This window comes from Mirounga angustirostris, unplaced genomic scaffold, assembly GCF_029215605.1.
Source record: "Mirounga angustirostris isolate CCGP_5_RB_7025 unplaced genomic scaffold, mMirAng1.0.hap1 SCAF_3, whole genome shotgun sequence".
Classification (NCBI taxonomy): domain Eukaryota; kingdom Metazoa; phylum Chordata; class Mammalia; order Carnivora; family Phocidae; genus Mirounga; species Mirounga angustirostris.
Window position 1 is genome coordinate 152807045 of NW_026991711.1, and position 19844 is coordinate 152826888.

Below are 19844 nucleotides of genomic sequence, written 5' to 3' on the forward strand. Positions count from 1 at the left end.
TAAGCTTTAGGTGGTGGCGGTGATGTTTTTGCTGTGACATCTTTCCTGCTTTGCATTGTAGATGAAATAAACTTAGAAAGGAGACTGCAGGGTGGAGAGCATGGAGTTTTGGGCAAAGAAGCCCTGCCATCACCTTTGGTGACCATGAAAGCAGAACTGGAGATTAACATTCTGAACAGAAAGACGATGGGGGAGGAACACAAATACTGACTAGATAATTTTGAACACGCAACCCAACATTCCGCCCTGATGGGAAATAACAGATGAGCCCTAAACCAAAGTCCTAAAACCGAAAAGCGGTAGATAGAGCCGTTTGGGAATGTGCAGTGAGCATCCTTGGTGTTGGGGAAAGTTTGGCTCTCCACGAACAGAACAGCCGTGTAGCTGACCTGGAAATGAAGGGGAGACTGGCTTTCAAGTGTCAGGCCGTCTCTATTCTTAGAGCTCAACTAGAGGACAGAAGATGTGGATGAAACCGCGCCCTTGATGTGGCGGGGCATAAAACCCATGCTGGGACCTGACGCTGTCGTCCTGGCATCAGAATAAACCGTTCATTTCTGCCTGTGGTGACTAACAATGCTGACATGCTCACAAAATAATGTGAAGCATATGGATCGCAAGTGTTTTGAAGTAAAAACTTCTCTAAAGATTTATTTAGGTTCCTTAATTACAGAGTGGTTTGGAGGACTGGCGTGTGGTTTCAGTTTATAGTTATAAATGTTGGCCTTGGTGCTGGGTCCTTGCTGATGTTGCCAGAGAGAAAAAGAACGAGACCGGGAGCAGGGCTTGTGTCCTTGATGGCCTGCCCCCCTTGGTCATCGTTTTAAATAAGTCAAGTCACGATCTGAGTTTATACGTCGTAAGTGTATGATCACAGGTGTACTGTGCTGGGGATGGGCGTGTCAGAGGCCTAAGCCAGTTTTTCCCGTGCTTATGTACCTCAGTTGGTGTATTTTCGAGGCACTTTGAACTCAGTGGCTGTCTAGAATCTTGAAAGAATAACTATCCCTTTTCACCTTTATCTTATATGAAAATATACTCTGTTAGATGAATCAAGCCCAGTCTGGGGGACAGCAGTTAAGTATTTCTGTCTGGACAGACAAGAAAAAAAACCTAAGTGTTTAACTTAAGTGTTTTGATGTGAAAGAAATGCATGGCAGGGTCCCTTGGTGATCTTCTAAAGCTTCGTGTGTGTGTGTGTGTGTGTGTGTGTGTGAGTGCGCATGGCATACACATGCACACACACAATCCTATATCGTTATTCATGTTAGCAGTAATTTTGCATCATTTGGGATCTGTGAATGGTGTAGTATATAAAACTAACTTGCAGTCTTAGGAGCATAGGAGAGGTGTATGTTAACCCATGAAGTCAGTGCATATGGATTTGGAAAAGTTCACTTGTAGTTGCCGTGATGTGTTTTCCAGCATTTCTTGCCAATGAGGATAATGACAGTGTCATCTCTGCACTGTTGTCTGGAGGTGCGAGGAACAGGAAGGGGAGGGAGACTGATAAGAAATGGAAGCACTGCTTTTCTTTCTTGCAGGAAGGTCATGAGAAGAAATGAATTTCCTGATTACCATTCTGTGGGGCTCACTCCAGTAGTGACTTTGTCAATACTTGGCGAGAATTCACTCGTTCATTCTTTCGTATTTTGATATTGGCGGTGTCTTATGTTTATAACTGTGCAGGATGGCACAGAGATGAATTAGACAGAAAGGCTGTGCCCTAGAGGAGCTTACCTTCTGGTAAGGGATAAGAAGATGTGTACATAACTAATTGTAACACAAAGATTTCACACGTTTATTTAGGACTTTACAACACTTAAAGAGCTTTTATATAGCCTTCTCAGCTAAAGTATGTGGCTCCATTCTCCAATTTGTACGTGAAGAAACTGCTGTTTGGCCAGGGTGAGGGACTTGCTCAAGGTCAGGCAGGTGGTAAGCTGTGGGTCTGGGGCCTAGAGAATCCTACCCAGGGTGTCTTCTCCTCCCACAGTCACTGTGTTTTTCACTTTCCCTGGTATGCGTGGTGCACATGGGAGCATGCCTGTTTTCACCTGGGGGCATCAGAGAACATGAGAGAAGGATGCTGATTGGTCTTGGGGGGTGAGCAAGGTGCTGGTTAGATAGGGAATGGCTGGGAGGGATTTGAGGGGTGAGTAAGACCTTGCTGGGCAAAAGGAGATCACCATGCACTGGTCACAGAAACAGGCTAAAGCCACCTGCTACTCAAAAAAAGTCCCTTGTGCCAGATATTTCCATTCTTTTTTCTTATTCATACATTGATTCGGCAAATGCATTTAGAGTATACTTATGGGCAAGGCATTGGATTCATTGAAATCACGGTTTAAGAATAAGGCTCGTGGTGGCTCTTTGAGGGCCCCGCAGTAGTCCAGCCGGAAGATAAGATCACAAATAGTCCTAGGAGGATGTGACAAGAGGGGAAGAATGTGGTACGTGGTATTTCTGGGTGCAAGTTACAACTTTCCTGGGAAAGGAATCACAGACGCATCAAGTCATGTCTCAGTCTGAGTTGGATCATTTTTCTTTAAGGAGGCTAACACTTACTTCATAGAACGGTTTTAAGGGTCAAATCTGATTGTGAATATGCAAGCGTCTCATCCTGGCACATCGAAGGTGCTCAGTAAATTGTCAGTATTAATGGTATGACACACTTTCTCAAGAAAAGCCAAAGTCATTGATTGAAAGGCTGTCTGTGGTTTGGTTAGCCAAATTTAAACCCTCCCTGGAGCCTAGCCCTTCACTGGCCTCCTGGTCTCCAGATTGGTCTCCTGTGCACTCTTGTGGCCTGGTCCCAAATGCAGAGGCGGTATATCTGGGTGGTCAGGAGCAGGGCTCAGATCTGGCTCTACTGTGTCCCACTGGCCGTGTGACCTTGGTATGTCACGTCTTCCATGCCACAGTTTCATCATCTGGAGTGGGATTAGTAATAATTTATTAGTAGTTTTGTTGTGAGATTTAAAATGATTAAAGAGGAAGGGCTTGGGGCAGTGCTGGTAAATGTTGCTATTTTTAGCTCTCATTACTATCTACTTCTTATCCAGTCCTGCCACTCTCCTGCTTACAGTCCTGGAGTGTAGTTCCCTATCATCTCTGTTCTAATTTGGAGTCTGCCCATCTCTCTCTCTACCTTGTCACTCATCTGTCCCTTCCTTAGGCTTTGCCTTCCAGTAGCAAGAACTGCTCATAACCCCCCTCCCCCACCCCGCCTAGGTTATTTTGTCTTTTGCTTTGTTCCCTAAAAGCCCTTAGTCTTGCTACTATATTCTTGAGGACTGGTTTTTCTACCCCTGAAGATTGTGCAGCTCCATTCCCCATCCCCTGAGGCCTCTGTCTTGTTCTGCAACGTTTGCACATATCTTTCTCATTGCTTTTAACTTGCTGGGTTGCTGTTTTCTGTTTCTCTCTCTCTCCCCTGCCTTTGACTGAGAATTCCTGAGACACGGTTGAGTCTAACTTATCTTTACATTTCCAGCATGTTCTTTACACAAGGTAGATTCTCGATAAGTACTCGTTGATAAATGAATTAGAAGAGGGACTTTACCTATTTTAAACACAGTACCATATTGTCAAAATTATTTTTCAGTTAGCTAGAGGGGGCACATTTTACCTTGTTTGTAGATTTCGAGGCAGGGAAGATCAATCTGAGGACTGATTTGGTCCTCGATAGGGGGCCCTTTGTCATCACAGGGCCCAGTGAGGAGCTTGAGGGCCTGGGACTGGACAAGACCCCTGGCAGACGCATGATACCTCTGGCCTCTGGAAAGCAGTAGTTCTGTCTTTAGCTTAATGATGCTAATACCAGCTATTTGGTATTTGATAACGTTTTTCTAATGTTCGAAAAATTTTTTTCTTGTTGTTTTGAAACGAGTGTATTGTTCTGAAAACCTCTACATCGTCCAGTTTTGGGCATGTGATGTGACATTTTCTCCTTGGTTCTCTGAATTGTCCAGATTTTAATACAGTGAACCTTAAGTATCACATGTGGGTTGAATAAAGCAAATCTAAAGAGTACAGTAAATTGGTACCATTTTGTTTACTAGAGAATTCGAAGGAAAAGGTAACATGGGCCACAATGATGGATGGGTTTATTTTTTCCTTTAAGAATTTGAAGGAAATAAAATCTGATGTCTCAGCTTCCTATCTAAAGCATATCAGTGTCCTTTAAAGAGCCTGTGGTTGCATCTGATAAACACATGATAATGAGCTGAATTTTAAGGACTTTTCTCCCATTATCCCCTGCAGCTTTGCCCTGTCAGATGAAGCATACAGATCCCTGAGAGATCAAGATAAGGACCAATGTATTCTCATTACTGGGGAGAGCGGAGCAGGAAAAACAGGTAAGGCCAGCCCTGGACAACCTTCCTTTCTCCTCTCTAGAAGGTAAATGCAGCACAGATGATGTTCGAGCAGAGGGCGGGGCTCATTAGCATGTAGCTGCACAGGGCCACTGTGATGGCTCCTTTGCAGGAGGCTGCTGATTAGGATCATGGGCTGTTCTCTGGGAAGGACTTAACATCTCTCACTTGAAGAAACGGGTAACTGTCAAAGGGATTCCAACCAGTATGGGAGTCTATTTCTGGATTCCAGATCTACTTCAAGGTCTTTTACCTTTCCTCCAAGGCCCCAGACCTTTGAGGTCTTACCACTTCTTTGATGAATGACAGATTGTTTGGGCTTTGAGAGGCCACAGGCACATCTTACCTCTGCTAAAGAGTGAGGAGGAAATATACCAGAAAAATGCTTAATTTTACTCTAAAGACTTTGAAGCCTAAGGAATTGAGATTTTCTATATATTTCTAGATAGGCTAGCAACCTCCCCGTAACACAAACCCTTGAATGGAGAGATTATGCTTTTTTTCTTGTGCTTGTAATAAAAACAATTCGTGTGATTGATGATGCTTTTGAGTGAAAAGATGATTTTACACTTGATGCCCAGCTAACCTGGAAAAAATTTAGAAGAGCTGTGCTCTGTGAGTCCAGACTTGGGCAGGTTAAAACCACTGTTGTCAGTGAGTTTCTTTGATGGAACTGATAAGTCCCTGAAGGAGGAGGATGATGAGGGAGATGGTATTTTCACAGCCATTTTATCTGTAAAATGTTCTCGTTTTATACGCAAGACTCTGATGAATCTACTAGTTTGCTAAAAAGGGATTTAAACATTTCTACTTTGCTTGGCTATTAAGTGATCAGATTAGCATACTTTGAGTCTCTGATTATTAAGAGAAGAAAATTGTCCATGGTTATTTCAGTCATCTGACCGAAATGGATATTTTGTTCATAAGCCCCTCCTAAAATTTGTGCCTTTGAAGTCTTATTGACTGACATGTAAAAATGGAAAGTAACAGGGGCGCCTGAGTGGCTCAGTCGGTTAAGTGTCTGCCTTTGGCTTTTGGCTCAGTCATGATCCTGGAGTCCTGGGATTGAGCCCAGTGTTGGGCTCCCTGCTCAGTGGGGACTCTGCTTCTCCCTCTCCCGCTGCCCCACCCCGTTTGTGCTCACTTGCTCTCTCTCACATAAATAAATAAAATCTTAAAAAAAAAAAAAAGAATGGAAAGTAACAGAAAGCATAGTCTCATATTGGAAGGGATTGTAGTTGTACACTGCCTACTGTAGGGTCCTTCCCATAGAACAGCCAGACTCCCTTCTTTTGTAGTGATGGAGGGCTCACTGCTTTGCAAAGCCGACTCCTACACTTGCCATACAGGTTCAGCTAACACAAGTTCTTTCTTACCTAGAGTTGGATTCTGCCTCTACCGAGTGGTCTTACCTCTGCAGTCTGGAACCTTATCCAGTTAGTGTACTTTCTTTTCTATGGGGCAGTCACTCAGTTATTTGAAGTCATCCATCGTGTCTCCCTAGGGCTAAACATCCCTTGTCTTCACAAATTTCCCATGTAATGCACATTCATTTATTCATTCATCCAGGAAATAATTTTCTTCTAAGATTTATTTATTTATTTTAGAGGGGTAGGGAGGGGCAGGAGGAGAGAATCCTCAAGCAGACTTCCCAACACGGGGCCCAGTCCCAGGACCGCGAGACCATGACCTGAGCCAAAACCAACTCAGCCACTCTACCGGCTGAGCCACCCATGAGCCCCTGGGAAATAATTTTTGAGGACCAGTAGGAATACTAATAAGGTGAAAGGTACTGTGCTAAGTACTAGTGGTACATTGGTGAGCCAGACGCCATCCTGGTCCTTATAGAATTTGTAAACTAGTGGAGGAGATAGACGATAGCTCTGTGTTTTATATACATGTACATAGTATATGTACTAAATATACACATATACATATATTGTATGTATGCATGTATACATATAGTCTATATACAAAATGTTAAGTGCAGTGAAGCAAAAGTAGAGGGTGCTTTTAAGAGCATTTAATAGGAGGATTAGATCTCATTCTCCAATCCCTGACTATCATGGTCCTATTATTCTGGAATAATCCCATTTTGTCTATATGCTTCACAAAATTACATCCCAAGAAGAGAGAGAGACAAAATAAATACTTCAAGTTTGGTCTTGGTTATAGTGGAACTATTCCCCCTTTTAATATGGCTACCAGGCTTCTGTTAATATGACACATGTATGGAATCATACCAGTCTTTTCATCAAGCAAGATATTGTAGGTTTTTGTTTTTGTTTAAAGATTTTATTTATTTACTTATTAGAGAGCGAGCGAGAGAGAAACAGCATGAGAGAGGAGAGGGTCAGAGGGAGAAGCAGGCTCCCCGCCGAGCCGGGAGCCCGATGTGGGACTCGATCCCAGGACCCTGGGATCATGACCTGAGCCGAAGGCAGTCACTTAACCAACTGAGCCACCCAGGCGCCCGATATTGTAGGTTTTTTGAATCCACTTCTGTTAAGTCAGATATGCTCAATCTAGTATTGTCCATCAAAGTTATTGTAAGCTTAAATGTAGAATCTTTTATTTATTTTTATAAATTTTAGACCATTGTTAAAGCCGCTTGTGAAACTGACAAATTCTGATTCTGTTCCCTCCCGTAGAACCACTGTTGTGCCATTGGGTAATAACACTAGCTACCCTGCATAAGTACACATTGTGCTGGGCATTGTGCTTTAGCATATTACATGCGTAAGTATTCTTCTTATCCCCATTTTTATCATGGGGAAATTGAGCCACAGAAAGGTTAACCAACTTGTCCAAACTTCCTAGTGAGAAAGTGACAGAGCTGGGATTTTGAACACAGGTATATATAAAGCTCTAGAGTCCCCACTTGTCTTAGTCAGTTCCGCCTGATTTAACAAAATGCCGTAGACTGGGTGGCTTAAACAACAGATATTTATTTCTCACAGTCCTGGAGGCTGGGAAGTCCAAGATCAAAGTGCTTGCTGATTTGGTTCCTGGTGAAAACCTTCTATCTGTGTTGCACATGGGAGAGATAGAGATAGAGACAGAGAGAGAGATAGAGACAGAGAGAGGATGAGTGAGAGTGAGATAAGCACACTAATCCCATCACTGGAAGTTTGTGAGTTTTTGAGGAACCTCTGTACTGTCCTCCATGGTGGTCGTACCAATTTACATTCCCACCAACAGTGCACAGGGCTTTCCTTTTCACATTTTCTCCAGCGCTTGTTACCTCTTGCTTTTCTTGATAATAGCCATTCTGACAAGTACCAGGTTGTTATTTTGAATTGCATTTCTCTGCTGATATGGAGCACATCCTCAGGTACCTGTTAGCCATTTCAGTGTCTTATTTGGAAAAATACCTATTCAAGTCCTTTGCTTATTTTTACATCAGATTATTATTATTATTTATTGCTATTGAGTTGTATGAGTTACGTATTAACTGTTTATCAGATACATGACTTGTCAAGTATTTCCTGCATTTTGTAGGTTGCCTTTCCATTTATTGATTGTTTCTTTGGCTCTACAGAGCTTTTTAGTTTGATGCAGTCCCACTTGTTACTTTTGCTGTTTATACTTCGCATGTCATGGCCAAGAAATCATTGCTAAGACCAATGTCAAAGAACTTTTGCCTTATGTTTTCTTTTAGGATTTTTTATGGCTTCAGGTTTTAGAGTTAGGTCTTTAATCCATTTTGAGTTACTTTTTGTGAGTGGTATAAGATAGGGTTCAGATTTATTTTGCATGTGAATATCCTATTTTGCCAACACCATTTATTGAAAAGACTGTCTTTTCCCTATTGAGTATTCTTGGCTCCCTTGTGAAATATTAGTTGACTGCATATGCACGGTTTTATTTCTGGGCTCCTCTGTTCTGTTTTTTTGGTCTATGTATCTATTTTTATGCAAGTACCATACTATTTACTATAGCTTTGTAGTGGTTTGAAATCAGGAATTATAGTGCTTCTAGGTTTATTCTTCTTTCTGAAGATTGCTTTGGCTGTTTGTAGTCTCTTTGTAGTTCTGTATAAATCTTAGGATTGTTTTTTTCTTTTTCTGTGAAAAATGCCATTGGAATTTTGATAGGGATTACATTGAATCTATAGATTACTTTGGGTAGTATGGACATTTTAATACCATAAATTCTTTCAATCTGTGAATATAGGGTATTTTTCCATTTATTTGTGTCTTTAATTTTCTTTCATGAGTGTCTTATGAGATCTTTCACCTCCTTGGTTAAGTTTTTCCTAAGTATTTTATTGTTTTTGATGTTATTGTGAATAGGATTGTTTTATTTCTTTTTCAGATACTTTGTTGTTAGTATAAAGAAACACAACTGATTTTGTATGTTTATCTTGTATCCTGCAACTTCATTGAATTAGTTTATTAGTTCTAACAGTTCTTTTGGTGGCATCTTCAGAGTTTTCTATATGTAAGATCATGTCCTCTACAGAGACAATTTTACTTCTTTCTGATTCTGGTGTCTTTTATTTCTTTTCCTTGCATAATTGCTCTAGCTTCCACTACCATGTCGAATAGGAGTGGTGAGAGTGGGCAACTTTGTCCTGTTCCTCATCTTAGAGGAAAAGCTCTCAACCTTTCACCATTGAGTATGATGTCAGCTGTGGGCTTGTCATTTATGTCCTTTTCTATGTTGAGGTACGTTCCTTCTATACCCAATCAGTTGAGAGTTTTTATCATGAAAGGTTTTTAAATTTCATCAAATGCCTTTTTGCATCTATTGAGATGGTCATATTTTTATCTTTTATTCTGTTAATGTGATGTATCACTTTTATTGATTTGCACATGTTAAACCATCTTTGCATCTTAGGGATAATATCAATTGATCATGAAGTATGATCCTTTTTTTTTTTTTTTTTAAGATTTATTTATTTTGAGAGAGAGCTGTTGATTATGTGAGTGGGGGGAGGGGCAGAAGGAGAGGGAGAGAATCCAGAAGCAAGACTTCCCACTGAGCATGGAGCCTGATGCAGGGCTTGATCCCAGGACCCTGAGATCATGACCTTAGCCGAAATCAAGAATGGGACGCTCAACTGACTGAGCCACCCAGGCACCCCAGTGTATGATCCTAAAAGTCTTTGAATTCAGTTTGGTAGTATTTTTTGAGAATTTTAGCATCTTTTTTCATCAGGGATATTGATCTGTAGTTTTCTTGTAGTATCTTTATCTGGCTTTGGTATCAGTGTAAGTTTGGCTTTATAAAATGAGTTTGGAAGTGTTACCTCTTCTTCAGTGTTTTGGAAGAGTGAGAGGGATTGGTGTTAATTCTCCCCTAAATGTTTGGTAGAATTCAACAGTGAAACCATCTAATTTTGGGTTTTTCTTTTTGGGGAGGTTTTTGATTATTGATTCAATCTTACTTGTTACTGTTCTGTTTACCACAGTTCAGTCTTGGTAGTTTGTATGTTTCTAGGAATTTATCCATTTCTTCTAGGTTGTCCAATTTGTTGGCATGTAATTGTTCATAGTAGCCTCTTAAGGTTCTTTGTATTTATATGGTATTTGTTGAATGTCTCCTCTTTCATTTATAATTTTATTTATTTGAGACCTCTCTTTTTTCTTGGTTAGTTTAAAGGTTTGTCAGTTTGGTTTATCTTTTCAAAGAACCATCTCTTAGTTTTATTGATCTTTTCTGTCATTTTCCAGTTCTATGTTTCATTTACTTCTAATTGATATTATTTCCTTCTTTCTGCTAACTTTGGGCTTAGTTTGTTACTCTTTTTTGGTTCCTTGAGGTGTAATACTAGGTTTGTTTGAGATCTTTCTTTATTCTTGATGTATACATTTGTGATAAACTTTCCTCCTAAAAGTTGCATCTCCTAAGTTTTGATACATTGTTTTTCCATTTTCATTTGTCTCAAGATACTTTTGTATAAACATTTTAATGGTTTCTATTGCACTAAAATAAATGTCAAGTCCATTGTGCTTGCTATATAAGATTCTGTGTGATCTAGTCCCTACCTACTTCTGCACCTTTCTCTCTTGCTTTTCTCCTTTTCAATAATTGCAGCTTGTGCTACTTTTCATTAAAAGTTTTGCTCTCTATTATATATAGACATATAAAACTATATATAGTTTCCTATCCCTTTTCAGATCATTCATCTGAATCTCTGGGTATGGGCTCTAAACCTCTGTTTGCTCAGAAATTTGTGACATCTTTAGCCATTCAGAACTCTCTCTTTAAAAGGACACTGGTGTCTTGCGAGAAAGTTTTTGCCTCTCTTCTGTCACTAACCAGTTCTTTCTTATGAAACAATTAAATTCTTAGAAGTAGTACAGCTTCTTGTTACTTTCCAAGTTGACCAATGGAAATGTTGCAAGGCAAGTTAAAAACCATGTCTCTTGACAGGAGGCATTTGTAGTGGTGTATCTCATGCCCCCCCACTCCTTACCTCGATCCTTTTGACTGTATCTACAAGCCTAGTCACTTCATACCTTTCTTTTCATTTAAGCATGAGGGAGGAAGAGATGAAATTATTCCTATGGCTATTAATTTTTTTTAGGTTTTTACTAATTCTTCATCATGACTAAAGATACATTTTTTGAGAGTCTGATTGTATCACTTTGTTCCTAAGTGAGTCATCAGAAGTGGGTTGTGACACATGAAAAAGTGCTCAATATCGCTCAGCATCAGGGAAATCCAAATCAAAACCTCAATGAGATACCACCTCACACCAGTCAGAATGGCTAAAATTAACAAGTCAGGAAACGACAGATGTTGGCGGGGATGCGGAGAAAGGGGAACCCTCCTACACTGTTGGTGGGAATGCAAGCTGGTGCAGGCACTCTGGAAAACTGTATGGAGGTTCCTCAAAAAGTTGAAAATAGAGCTACCATATGATCCAGCAATTGCACTACTGGGTATTTACCCCAAAGATACAAAAGTAGGGATCCGAAGGGGTACGTGCACCCCGATGTTTATAGCAGCAATGTCCACAATAGCCAAACTGTGGAAAGAGCCAAGATGTCCATCGACAGATGAATGGATAAAGAAGAGGTGGTATATATATACAATGGAATATTATGCAGCCATCAAAAGGAATGAGATCTTGCCATTTGCAACGACGTGGATGGAACTGGAGGGTATTATGTTGAGTGAAATAAGTCAAACAGAGAAAGACATGTATCATATGACCTCACTGATATGAGGAATTCTTAATCGCAGGAAACAAACTGAGTGTTGTTGGAGTGGGGGGTGGGGTGGGAGGGATGGGGTGACTGGGTGATAGACACTGGGGAGGGTATGTGCTCTGGTAAGTGCTGTGAATTGTGCAAGACTGTTGAATCTCAGATCTGTACCTCTGAAACAAATAATGCAATATATGTTAAGAAAAAAAAAGAAGAAGAAGAAGGTAGCGGGAGGGGAAGAATGAAGCGGGGGAAATCGGAGGGGTAGACGAACCATGAGAGACGATGGACTCTGAAAAACAAACAGGGTTCTAGAGGGGAGGGGGGTGGGAGGATGGGTTAGCCTGGTGGTGGGTATTGAGGAGGGCACATTCTGCATGGAGCACTGGGTGTTGTGCACAAACAATTAATCATGGAACACCTCATCTAAAACTAATGATGTAATAATGTATGGGGATTAACATAAGAATAATAAAAAAAAAAAGTGGGTTGTGGTCACTGGCTTGACTGGTGTTGGCCACGTCTTCATCTCCTCTGGAACATACATTCCAAGAAGACAACACATCCACTAATGAGCCATGTCAGCGCGTGACCACCTCCTTCTCAGAGAGTTCTAAACCACACTGCCCCCTCCTGCAGTGAGATTCCATCTCCCAGTGGATTCACGTGTCTTTCTTATTGAAAAGCTAAGTGGAGGTTGATGGTACTGGGTTGGTGTTCAGTCTTTTCCAAGAAAAACAAAAGCACCTCATTCCTCTGGTAGAAATCTAGTGGGATGGAGTTCATTCTTCTGTTCTGTAGTTTTTCTCTTCTCTTGATATTTTATTATGTAATAACTTGTCCTTTGGGTTTCAGTATCCCACTCACCACTTGGAATCCTTTTCTCCCTATCATCCTCCCCAGATTTTGTCCTTCCTAGGATCCCTTTGCCCTCTGTCATAAGAACGGACAGCTGCTTCTTGGCCTTTGCTTTTTTCCTTCTGGTAGGGCTGTTCTATTTACAGCACACAAGGTGAGGTGCTGCTTCAGGTGGGAAGCTGGAGGAGGGTACCATAGCCATTCTCAAGCAGTGCTTCTCGAACCTTCCACCGTGAAACACTGGTCTCTCTCCTCCCCAAACCTGTTCCTGACTGATACCAGAAAAATGAAATAAAAGAAGACATAGAAGAACCAATCTCTAATTGTTTTTCATTTAAAGAGACAAAATAAAAGACCAAATTGCTATAAAAACTTATAAAAACCTATTCTCATGTGTAGACTGGGAATAGTCCATGGACCTACCAACTTTGAATAGTGATGGTTTTTGGATCATACTTTGAATAGCACTGCCTAGAGGTCATTTGATGCATTTGTCTTATTTTTGAGCTACTGTGATTCCTGGATCTTGTGATCTTCAGCTGTCCATTGTCATTAAACCTCCTAGTGCTGGGAGGTGGACCCTAGTCCTGAGTGAGAGCTGCTGTTTTAAAATATCCACTCAAATACACTCTTTGGTAGCTGCTAATAAGCTCTTCCTTTTCATTTACAGATCCCAACAGCATCTCCTACATCTCTGTCCCCAGGGACATTTAGTGCTTCACTTACTGATTCATCTTTTTCTACTTTTCTTTCACTTTGCAAGGAGTGGTACAAAAATTGCCTCAAAATTTATTATGGTTTTAGTTGTCATTACACTATCCATCTGAGTAAAGCATAGAATTTATGTGTTGATTAATGTCTCTGGTTCATGGAGATTACTTACGGGAAAATGAAATGATGGAAAATAATACACAGATTGTAGCATGGTAGTGTGAGGAGTTTGGAGATGGGGTTTTGTCAGTTCTGTGGGGAAGAGGGATGCCAGGGCACTTTTGAAATGCCCCATTGTCTTGACCACTGAAATTGTTTTTGAGTACACATCGTTATTAAAGATTTTGTTGGTAATTAAATGAAAGAAGAAGAGAACTAACATTTATGGAGGGCCTAGAATGCGCTGTAGAGTTTATGCACAGTATGTCTTTTTGGTAAGAATCTTTACTTGATAGCTTATACAGGACTACCCTGCAGTATTAGAGGGCTTATTTTACAAGAAGTAATTAATTTAATGAGGTTGTAAACCCCCTTGGCGGATGATGATGTTATTGGCCTTAAGCAGTGGAGATATTCTTATGCTGCACGGTTATATAATATGGGCATTCAGGGAGAGGCATGAACTCTTTGAGTCCTTTGGGGTCCTATTTAATTCATTACTGCTGTGCTAAATAAAAAATTCATCATGCCTCATAAAAGTGCCCAAGTATTTCTAGGCAGTGAACTCAGAATTCACTACTGTGAATACAGATAGTTTGTGGAGAATCATTCAAGAGCTGATGGGGGCAGGGGACGTAGAACGTGAAGGAACCATCATAACTACATTGTTTCAAAGACATTACAATAAATCTGTGGGCCTAAGAAGATGATCCTGACATAAGAAAACAGCATAAATCATTTGGTTTCTAATTTTACAGTTACATCAGTTTCTAGGAACTCTCCAACCATCAGCTAGGAGAGTTATGAAGCCTGCCCTGCTCATTAAGACTTTTGGTTCTGAACCCCAACTGACCTTGTACGACTTTACATCTCCTTACGGAGGTGTCCCAGGGAGGCAGAACAGCTAAGCAGACTGAAGCCCCAAATATAGTGAGCTTTTGTTTTGTTTCTTCCCCGTGTGAGAAAGGCCTCTCTTGATCCACATGTTTTATATTCATTATCAGAGATCTCGTGGCCAAACTTTCGGAAGCAGAGCAACTTGTATATAGCGTTGTATTTCAGTGAAAACACTGCCCGTCATGACTCCTCTTAGAGGAAAAGCCGTATTGCTCATCGCGAGACCCAGGCTCTTTGTACCACAACTGGAACGGTTTGAGGTCACCTGTCTGGTTAGTTTGGATAGGCTGCAGCTGGCTTGCTGTACAGCCTTGCAGGCTCGTGGCTGCTAAGAAGGGTGTGCCTCTGGGTTGCAGAATCTCTCTTTCATTGTACACAGAGGTGGCCTCACTGATTGAGGTAGTCTTACTCTTTAGGTCACTGGACCGTGAGACCTATGTAAGCTCAGTCTCTAGAAAAACTTGGATCTTTTTTCTTTTTTTAGATTTTATGTATTTATTTGGGGGGGAGGAGCACAAGCACAGGGAGGGACAGAGGGAGAGGGAAGAAGCAGACTCCCCGCTGAGCAGGGAGCCCGATGCGGGACTCGATCCCAGGACCCTGGGATCATGACCTGAGCCGAAGGCAGACGCTTAACCAAACTGAGCCACCCAGGTGCCCGGAAAAACTTGGATATTTTAACCAAGGGGTTAGAGAAGTATAGAAGCAGATAAATATATCAGTATATGTGTGTGTGGAAATGTGTGGCTCTGTTTGCTTTATGACATATATGTGTGTTATGTGATCTATACGTGACATGCATGGTGTTGCATGTACTATGAATGCATACATGGATACCTATTAACTCCTGGATAAATTACGGGAAGTTCTGTGAAGAAAACTCGAATAAGCCTTGCTTGTACCCATACGTTTTTGGTTTTTTTTTGTTCCTGATACCATGATTGAATCCATGGGAGCCTGCTCAGTTAACATGCACAGGTTTTGCAGTTTTAGCAGCAAGATTCCCATCCTGCTGTCCTCATGAGCGCAAATGTCTTTCACTGAAATGTTTTTCCTTTCTCATCCACCTACTACTACTTTGCCGTGCTTTCTTTCATAAAAAAAGTTATTACGTAATTATATGATTATGTAATAATTGCATAATAACAGATGATACATATTGTTCACAGTCTTTTACAAGGTACCAGAGAATACAGAGTTAAATTCTCATTTTTTCCTTATCAGGAATTTAAAATGCCCAGAATCTCTATCTTCTGTAACCCCTTTCGTTGATATGAATCTGATCCAGATATTCAGATTTAGAAGTATTTTGTGACAGGCCATTTGCCCATTAGTGCAGAATATCTGTTCAACCCTAGATGTCCTACCATTTTCTGGTGAGAAGAGACTTTACTTCGAAGACTTAATATTATGTTTGTCTGACTGTTGATGAATTTTAGGATTCAAGTCACATTCAAACATATATATGTACATAAATTTACATATGTGAAGTATCTACGAGTGAGAGAAAACGATGAACTAAGAATTGATTCTAAACAAATGCTGTTATGTTTTGCCAGTTTTAAATGCCAGTGTTTTTAGGTCTAAAATAGTTGTGCTTTTCAGAGTTTTGTGTATACATGAAGAGTATACTTTTTTGTCTCAAGTAGAATCATTTTCTGTTTTTACAATGTACATGAAAGACATTGTCATTGAAGAGTATGATTACTGGATTAAAGTATCCACGGTCTGTTCAAGAGTGTTGTTTTGGAAAATGCTTATAATTGTATACCGTGATTGCCAAGGTCATGTTTAGTTGGTTTCTGTAACAATCTACATAATCCAAAAACTGGACTTTGAGATATGGAAGATGATAATTCTTGATTCTTAGAAATATATTTCATTCATAGAGGTTATTACATGAAGCTTTGATTTGGATAAATATCTAAGTACTTGAATAAAGATACAAATTTATTTGAACTTTAGTACAGAAGGGCCAAAAGGAAATGAAGCAGAAAGCTTCATGAGATAATCTTATTTCCTGTTTCCAGCATGGTGAAATATTACAAGAACAGTCTTCTAAACTATGTTGGACCTTGCAACATATCCTTACTGTTCTATTTATTTCTCTGAAGTAGTGAGTATCTCATGAGCTGCTTAAGTTAAAGATCAAGTATTATGTCAAGAAAAAATATTATAAGAGTTGTCTCTTTTAGATAATGAGACTGTTTAAAGAAAACTACTCTTAATCCCGGCTTCCAAAAATGAATTATCAAAATGAATCCAGGATTAGATTTCCTGAAGATAGTGAAGAATTGAATATACAAACTTTTTAACAATTTAGGAATAAGTATCCTTGAACTAATTTAAAAATTATATTTGAATTACTTAAATAGATTTTAAGGTTAATAAAAGTCATTCCTAATTTCAATTAAGTCCTCTTTCTATCTCAATAGATATTGTGGGTTTATACACAGTTTAACAACCAGATGTAAGTTCAATCCAGATTCCAAAAGATCTGCTCCTTGTACCATTTTTAAACAGATTTGACCCTGAGAAAACTTGATTCTTTTCATACTGGCCATTAAAAAGTCTCTGAGACCAAATCAACAGCCGCCAGAGAATTTTGATTCTTGGTTGATTCCTGTGTCCCACCCCCACCCCAGCATTTTGTCCCTAAGAGTCCATCCTGGTCCAGAACTGGATTTCCAGAGAACTCGGTGTGGTCGTGTAGCTAAACTTGATGTTTGGCTACAGTGAGGTCCATAATCACTGGAATAAGCAAAACAGCCTGACCTGGACTTTTAATATTTATTGTCAGTTTACCTAAAAGGAAACTTACCTTTTCATCTAAAGTATATGTGTGTGTGTGTGTGTATTTGCCACAATCTGAGACCGTTATTGTGCCTCTAAATGCTTTCAGTCTTGCCATAGTGTAATGGGTAGAAAGGCCAGAAATTCTTGTTAGGGATATAATAACATATGTGAGGGTAGAGGCGAGGATGGGGAGCGGAGGTACCAATGAGAAAGTGGAATGATGAGAAAGCAGGCCTGGAGGTGAGTTGCTTCAAAGGCCAGACTGCTGAGTTGGGATGTGTGGGTAACTGAGGAGAGGTGGCCCAGCATTGGAGACCAGACAGCACAGGATGTCAGGAATTTCCTGGGAGGGCAGCCTCTCCTGAACTTGAAAGCCATAGAGCCTAGAAAGAAAGTATCCTGAAGTGACCAGAAGAAGAGTTCCAGCTCGGACCGATGGGTAGAGGGAATTGTGGCACCAGGAAGTCAAATGACATGTGATAGCATATAAACTCTTTGTCCATATATAATTCACCAGCTTTTAGATGCTGAAACCCTGAGAACAGTGGGAAATGTAGTTCAGAAACTTTACACAGTGGAAGGTGTGTGAAGGAACAGTGCCCTTTGGAGGAAGAGAATCACAGAGATGAAGAGATTGGCATTTCTCAGTTGCAGCCCCTAAAAGGAGACAATAGAAATCAGCCATCACAGACCACCAGAGAACCTGTGTGGACCCATTTTCATTACCCAGAAAGCACGTTGAAGGAAGACTTAACTGCAAGCATGGCAGAAATACCCAGTCTCCCACCTCATTTCTCAGGGTTCCATGAGATTGTTTGCTTTCCCTCTACCCTATTTGCTCCTGCCTCAGGCCTAGAGAACTTTGTGTGACCTGATATAGATTCTTGGTGCTCAGTGGCTTGTTAGTCAATGCTTTGGGGTTGTTCTAAAGTCCTAAAGCAAGTGCCAGGCAGTGTGCCCAAGGTGAATTCCGGTTGTTCATTTATTGCTTCTTCGTGGTGGGCAGTGGGACTGGAAGCCACCTGTCGGTCTCTGTATGAGAAATGGCAGTGTTGAGATCTGCCCCCTTATGCCTGTGGGCAGAGGTATCATCACTCAGATCTGAGGAAGCCTTCCTGCTCTCAGATGGTGGCACTCGTGCGCAGACTTCAGAGAAAGCAAGACTTCTGATGAGTCTCCTTACCTCGGCCGCCCAAATGAAGGTGTGTGTTGAATTCTGCTGACAGTTAATAGTTGAGCCCTTCCCTGGTTATGGAAAATCAGAATGAGGACAGCTCAGTGAGAAGCAGATTCCATGGCAAACCAGTCTGGGAAGTGTAGCATTCTCGAGCCTTTTCCAGAATTCCACCATGCATGTGATCCTCCAGGAAACCCTTTAAAAAGAAACCTATTTCATTTCATCTAATTCATTTAACTTCGGACATCATTTTCCCTGAATATCTATTAATATTCCTTGGAAGGCACTATTCAAAAGATCAGGTCCTAAGAAGCAGATGCTGAGAGAGGACACAGGCTGATAGACACCAAAAGATAAAACCACCAAAAACAAATCTTGCCCACCTTTGAGCTAAGAATTCTTTGTATGCTTCAGGGTGGCCAGCTTCTTTTAGCAGCTTACCTTTCAGAGTTCCTGGTGAAACCTTTGAAAACAACTGTGCCCAATAAAAGCTAGCTTTCTTGTTACCAAATCCTTACATTAGTGGCTTAGTTTTTTAATTGAGTTGAAGAGTAACTAATTTAGTCTAGTTGTGAGCAAACTAGTTTGATTTAGAAACTATTTTTGAGGAGGACAGTTCTTTTAAACTTTAAAAATACTTTTGTAGCCTTTCGGCCGGAACCGCCATCTTCCAGTAATTCGCCAAAATGACCAACACAAAGGGAAAGAGGAGAGGTACCCGCTATATGTTCTCTAGACCTTTTAGAAAACATGGAGTTGTTCCTTTGGCCACATACATGCGAATCTATAAAAAAGGTGATATTGTGGACATCAAGGGAATGGGCTCTGTTCCAAAAGGAATGCCCCACAAATCTTACCATGGCAAAACTGGAAGAGTCTACAGGGTCACCCAGCATGCTGATGGCATTTTTGTAAACAAACAAGTTAAGGGCAAGATTCTTGCCAAGAGAATTAATGTACGCATTGAGCATATTAAACACTCAAAGAGCCGAGACAGCTTCCTGAAGCGTGTGAAGGAAAATGATCAGAAAAAGAAGGAAGCCAAAGAGAAAGGTACTTGGGTTCAGCTGAAGCGCCAGCCTGCCCCACCCAGAGAAGCACACTTTGTGAGAACCAATGGAAAGGAGCCCGAACTGCTGGAACCCATTCCCTATGAATTCATGGCATGATAAATGTAAAGAAAACAAAAGACCTCAAGACTGTAAAAATGTTTCTCTCAATTGAGTAGAAGTGTGGTGTCCTTTCCCCCCCAAAAATATTTAAAGCAAAAAAAAAAATAAATAAATAAATAAATAAATAAATAAAAATACTTTGTAAAGCTACCCAGGTTACCAGGTTATTTTTGCCTTGAATTATCTGTGTATAATATTGTAATTATGTGTGAATGATTGCTTTAAGATAGTTCTTCTGACATGTTGTTGGCTCTATTACTCAGCAAATTTTTTTTCATACTGGTGATAATCTTCAAGCACAATTCCTATTATATCTGAAGTAAGGACGTCATTGAAAAGAAAGCACAAATTTTTTTTTAATTTTTAATTTTTTTGCTTTTATTTAAATTCCAGTTAACACACAGTATAATATTAGTTTTAGGTATATAATTTAGTGATTCAGCACTTAGATACAATACCCGATGCTCATCATAACCACTCCTTAATCCCTATCACCCATTTAACCCATCCCCCAACCCCCATGCCCTCTGGTGAC

The 19844-nt window shown here is 40.4% G+C and overlaps 2 protein-coding genes across 5 annotated transcripts in view; both read left to right on the plus strand.

Moving 5' to 3' along the window:
* The window catches only part of MYO1B (myosin IB), a 184324-nt gene that overhangs the window by 85146 nt on the left and 79334 nt on the right, over positions 1–19844 (plus strand). For all 4 annotated transcript variants that reach the window (XM_064586837.1, XM_064586838.1, XM_064586839.1 and 1 more), the window contains one exon: positions 4267–4361. In XM_064586837.1, the coding sequence (XP_064442907.1) occupies positions 4267–4361 (95 nt within the window). The remainder of the gene's footprint in view (positions 1–4266; positions 4362–19844) is intronic.
* On the plus strand, positions 17315–19746 carry LOC123841405 (large ribosomal subunit protein eL21-like). The gene has a single exon (XM_054506675.2). The coding sequence runs from the start codon at positions 18824–18826 to the stop codon at positions 19304–19306; it is 483 nt and encodes a 160-aa protein (XP_054362650.1). The 5' UTR covers positions 17315–18823; the 3' UTR covers positions 19307–19746.

Excerpts from the sequence above, each read along its gene's own strand:
- LOC123841405 (XM_054506675.2), top strand. The coding sequence starts at position 18,824 with ATGACCAACACAAAGGGAAAGAGGAGAGGTACCCGCTATATGTTCTCT.